We start from the raw sequence: 4,790 nt of genomic DNA on the forward strand, positions 1-4,790 counted from the left end.
AATTTGGATTCAATCCAATCCAATCCAAACCGAAATAATTCGGTTTTGAGAATTAAATCCAATCCAACCGAATTTTTATGGGCTGCTGTATTGGGCCTTAAAATCTGGGCTTTTTATTGGGCATATAATTTTGGGCCTTTTAAAGGCCTAAATTTTGTACCTGTTCCTGAACAAAATTAAAGCATAAATTTTAACATACAACTTTCACAAGTCACAACCATATGCCATACTGCCATAGTAACTAAATTGTCCAGCCATACTGCCATAGTAATTAAATACACTTACACATTGTCCACATTGAGACATAAGAACTTAACAAGTCTTAAAATTATCAAAACAGTCCACATGATGAATTGATAATAAAACAGACAAACAGCCCACAAATGAACTAGTTCAACCAACAGGGCAGCTTCATTCTTAGGCTCTTGGCAGAAACTTCAAGTCTTCAATCAATAGGGCAGCTTCATTCTTGGCAGCTAACTCTCAATCAAGCTCAACCAAGTCCGGGTTTTGACCACCAATTGTCATATTCCTCAAGTCTAATAACATTAAAAAAAATAAACAAGTTACATAATATATATGAAATCATGAAAAAAAATAACATGATAATTGTTGTTTTATGTTACCTTCTTCAAGATCTTCAACTTCTTGTAAACACTCTTCTATATTAGGAAAGGGAGAAGAACGTAGCCAATTTTGAGCACAAACAAGTCCTTCAACGACCCTTGGAGTTAAGGAGCTCCTAAATGGGTCTAGAACCCTACCACCAGTGCTGAATGCACTCTCAGAGGCTACTGTTGAGATAGGGGAAGCAAGTATATCACGGGCCATTCTTCCAATTGTTGGAAACCTAGCACTATGAAACTTCCACCACCCCAAAATATCAAAATTTTCACATTCCTCCTCCGTTTCCTCTTCTAAATATTTGTCTAACTCAATTTTTGCTTCTCCATCTTTCTCACACTTATGTTTCTTATACTTACTCTTCAATACCTGAAGCTTCTTTTGTTTGGGAGAAAATTGGGAACTGTCCATACTTGAGGACACTTCCTCCCTAATCACATCACCAGAAGAACCACGATACTCCTCATACAATGCATTCAAAGACTCTTTCAAATTATTCACCGAAACAAATGCATGCTTAGAATCATAAATTTCAATTAACATCCACTCAAAATAATCTAACTTATAACGAGGATCAAGCACAACAGCAATAATCAGCATGTTCATTTTCTCCGGATCACCCCAATATTTGTCATATTTCTCCTTCATTTTAGTAGCCATAAGACACATCTCCACATCATCATTTGTCATCAAATCTTTCAAAAGGACAGCAACACTCACCAATTCATGGAAAAATAAATTGGAAGTCACATGCAAAGACCCAGAGACACGCAACGTAAGATCATAAAAGACTTGTAAAAATTCAGAAAACCTTCTGACTGTTTCCCAATCCTCAGAAGTAGGGCAGCCCTTCCCCTCCCTCTCATTTAACTCGATCACATAATGAGGGTCCTCCTCAGAGTACCTCTCAAAAGCATACTCAAACACCAAAGCAGCATCCAACATTAAAAAGGTGGAATTCCACCTAGTAGGCACATCAAGGCACAACAACTTTTTAGAGTTGATTTTTTCTTCCACAACACATTTTTTAAACCTTACCAACCTAGAAGGGGATTGTTTGATGAATCTTACAGCTTGTCTCACACGATTAATAGACTCATTAACAATTTTCAAGCCATCAGACACAACCAAATTCACAATATGAGCAACACAACGCATATGAAGGAACCGACCCTTAAGAACCCCAGCTTTCCAACCATTTATTTTCCTTCTCATATATCCTATTGCGGTATCATTTGAGCTAGCATTATCAACAGTTATGCAAAATACTTTCTCAAGTTCCCAATCAAGCAAACATTTCTCAATTTCTTTCCCAATTTCCTCCCCCTTATGACTTGATATAGGACAAAAATTCAGAATGCGTTTTTGCAAATTCCAGTCATTATCAACAAAGTGAACAGTCAAGCACATGTAATTAATTTGCTGAATAGATGTCCATGTATCGGTTGTTAATGAAACCCTTGAGTTACACTTTTTTAATACCAATTTCAGCTTTCTTTTTTGAGTTAAAAAAGTTTCATAACAATCTTTAGCCACAGTAATTATGGAAGGGACATGAAATCTAGGCTCCATTACATTACAAAATTGTTTAAAGCCTACTCCCTCAACAAACTTAAAACGCAATTCATCAACTATAACCATCTCAGATAAAGCTTTTCTAATTACAGTTGGATCATATTTCACATAAGACAATCCACTAGTACAACCACTTTCAATTTTATTGCTTTTGAAAGACAACAAACTTTGTTTTGATTCTTTAGGAGTATTATAGGGGTACTTACGGCATCTATTTATATGAGCCCACAATGGACTAGTGCCATTTCTCTTTGTACCACACTTGTATCTTATACCACAGTACTTGCAACGTGATTCCATTCCAGTGTGTGTTTCTTCCTTGATAAAGTGCTCCCAAACCTCGGAACGATCCTTCATTCTCTTCCTCTTGGGTTTGGATTTTTCATTGTCAGATTCATGCTCCTCAATAGGGACATTCCCTTCAACATTATCCATATTTGTGGACATTCTGATAATCTGATTTAAAACAGAAAAAAGAACTCACTCAATAACCAACAATTTTTATGCAAATCTATGAAAAACAATCAATCTATCAAAAAGAAAACATGCAATTCGAGCATAATACTATAATAGAACAACATATATTCTGAACTCTGAAGGAATATCAGCAATTCGAGCATAATACAATTCGAGCATAATAACTATTCAAAGAAAACAATCTATCACCAATTCGAAAATAACAAAGAAAACATGCAATTCGAGCAGGAAAAGAGAAGTGCAAGTGAAATCTGAAATTCAAAATAACAAAGAAAACATGCAATTCGAGCAGGAAAAGAGAAGTGAAATATGAAATATTGAAATTAAAGCATACCGGAACACTCGAACAGGTGGTCAGCGGCGGCCGGCGTTGGAACACTCGAACGGAACACAGTTGGTAAGTAGGAAAGCAGGAAAGCAGGAAGTAGTGAGGTGGTGGATTGGTGGTGGTGGACGAATGGAGTGAGGTGGTGAGAGGGAGAGATGAGGGAAAATCTAGGGTTTTAGTGAGGGAAAGAGAAACGACTGACTGAAACTCTGAAAGGGAAAAGGGAAAAGAGGGAAATTATTTAGGGTTTGGGTATATATATGTAGGAAAATGGGCTGAGATAATTGGGCTTATAAATTTCGGTTCGGTGTTCGGTTTTCGGTTTTTAAAATCCCAAAATCGAATCCAAACCGATACAATTCGGTTTTCATTTTCTCAAACCGATCCAAACCGAAAACCGAACAAAAACGAACCGAATTGCTTATTCGGTTCGGTTTGGTTCGGTTTTCGGTTTTTATCCAAACTACTTTCACCCCTAGTGTAAGGCCTTATTATGTTGGTCCCCTTCCGGGGGTAGATCCTTATCAGAAAAGGAGATCAGATTGCTAGTACTCGGCAGCTCAGTAGTGAGAAAGTTGACCAATCCTTGAGGAGTCATGTCATCATCAACTCCTATCTTTACCAGAGCATTCATTACAGCCTTTCGATGCACGTGGGAAGTGGCCAAAAGCTTCCATACATTCATCTCCACCTTGGTCTTTTGCAGCTGTTTGACCACATCGTTATTCACAGGGTCGATGGGATCAACTATCGGATTTGATTGTGGTGGAGGTGGAGGTGGGTTAGGTTGTTGCAACCGTCCACTTCTGGTGAGAACCTTGACCTCAAGGTCCCCCCAAACATCTTCACTGGTGCCGAGAGATAAACAGGCTATGTCTTTGAGATAGACGTCTTCATCATCACTATCCCAGATCCCATTCACTTCTTTAGTGCTTGAGATAAATACAACTTCCGGTAGAGGTTCATTCACAAATTGAATGAGTATCGACGGATCAAAGGAGACTTCATCTCCCATGATAGCCAGAGCATCAGAAAGAGGACCTGTTTGAATGTTAGGCTTCTTGCCCCCTGGAGGGACAGGAAGTTGGTTAGCATCAATCAGGTCTTGGATTGCGTCTTTCAACCTCCAACACTTCTCAGTGTTATGACCCTTGCCTTGGTGATACTTGCAATAAGCGTTGGGGTCATAGTTAGCGGTCCTATTCTCAGGTCGAGGTTCTGGAAACGGTCCGATTGGCATAATCAGTCCCTGACCATGAAGACGGTCATAAGCAGCATCATAAGTCATTCCCAAAGGTGTATAAACCCTCCTTTGCCTTTGGAATCTTTGAGGAGGAGCATTAAGGGCCAGAACATCATTGATGTTGATATTGTTGGTAGCATTATTGGGCTTAGAAGACGAAGAAGAAGGAGTGTCGTTCTTCTTGTTTTTCCAAGTACTGTTGTTATTGTTGCTACCAACAGATTTCATCAGTTCGTCTTCGATATTGATTCCAATATCGTATACAACATCAAAGGTACTTAGGGATAGAAACTTCAGGTGTTGCTTGTACTTATGAGTCAGGTTGGCAATGAACAAGCGAACCATTTCCTTCTCCTTGGGAGGATCCACCAAGAGCGCAACTGTTTCTCTCCACCTGCTTAGGTAAGTGGTGAAGCCTTCATTCTCTTTCTGTTTGAGAATGGAGAGTTCACGTTCAGAAGTCTTGGCCTGGATGTTACACTTGTACCGATTCATAAAGCTTTCAGTAACATCCTCCTAGGTCGCGACATGCTTGGATTCCAG

The 4,790-nt window shown here is 39.0% G+C and overlaps 1 protein-coding gene across 1 annotated transcript; it reads right to left on the bottom strand.

The window, feature by feature from the left end:
* Window positions 1-202: 202 nt before the first annotated feature.
* Window positions 203-3,068, bottom strand: LOC110693813. Its single transcript, XM_021870961.1, has 4 exons — window positions 3,011-3,068; window positions 2,406-2,655; window positions 627-794; window positions 203-539 (listed from the first exon to the last, which is right to left on the bottom strand). Exons 2-4 carry the CDS (start codon window positions 2,644-2,646, stop codon window positions 484-486), a joined length of 465 nt encoding a protein of 154 aa, XP_021726653.1. The 5' UTR covers window positions 2,647-2,655; window positions 3,011-3,068; the 3' UTR covers window positions 203-483.
* Between the last annotated feature and the right edge of the window lie 1,722 nt (window positions 3,069-4,790).

The sequence above is a fragment of the Chenopodium quinoa genome, unplaced genomic scaffold (genome assembly GCF_001683475.1).
Source record: "Chenopodium quinoa cultivar QQ74 unplaced genomic scaffold, ASM168347v1, whole genome shotgun sequence".
Lineage (NCBI taxonomy): Eukaryota > Viridiplantae > Streptophyta > Magnoliopsida > Caryophyllales > Amaranthaceae > Chenopodium > Chenopodium quinoa.

Coding starts and splice junctions, on each gene's coding strand:
- LOC110693813 (XM_021870961.1), bottom strand. CDS start 2,646: ATGTCCACAAATATGGATAATGTTGAAGGGAATGTCCCTATTGAGGAG. Junction 795..2,405: donor GGCTCATATAAATAGATGCC/GTAAGTACCCCT, acceptor CTATCTCAACAG/TAGCCTCTGAGAGTGCATTC. Junction 540..626: donor AGTTGAAGATCTTGAAGAAG/GTAACATAAAAC, acceptor TAATGTTATTAG/ACTTGAGGAATATGACAATT.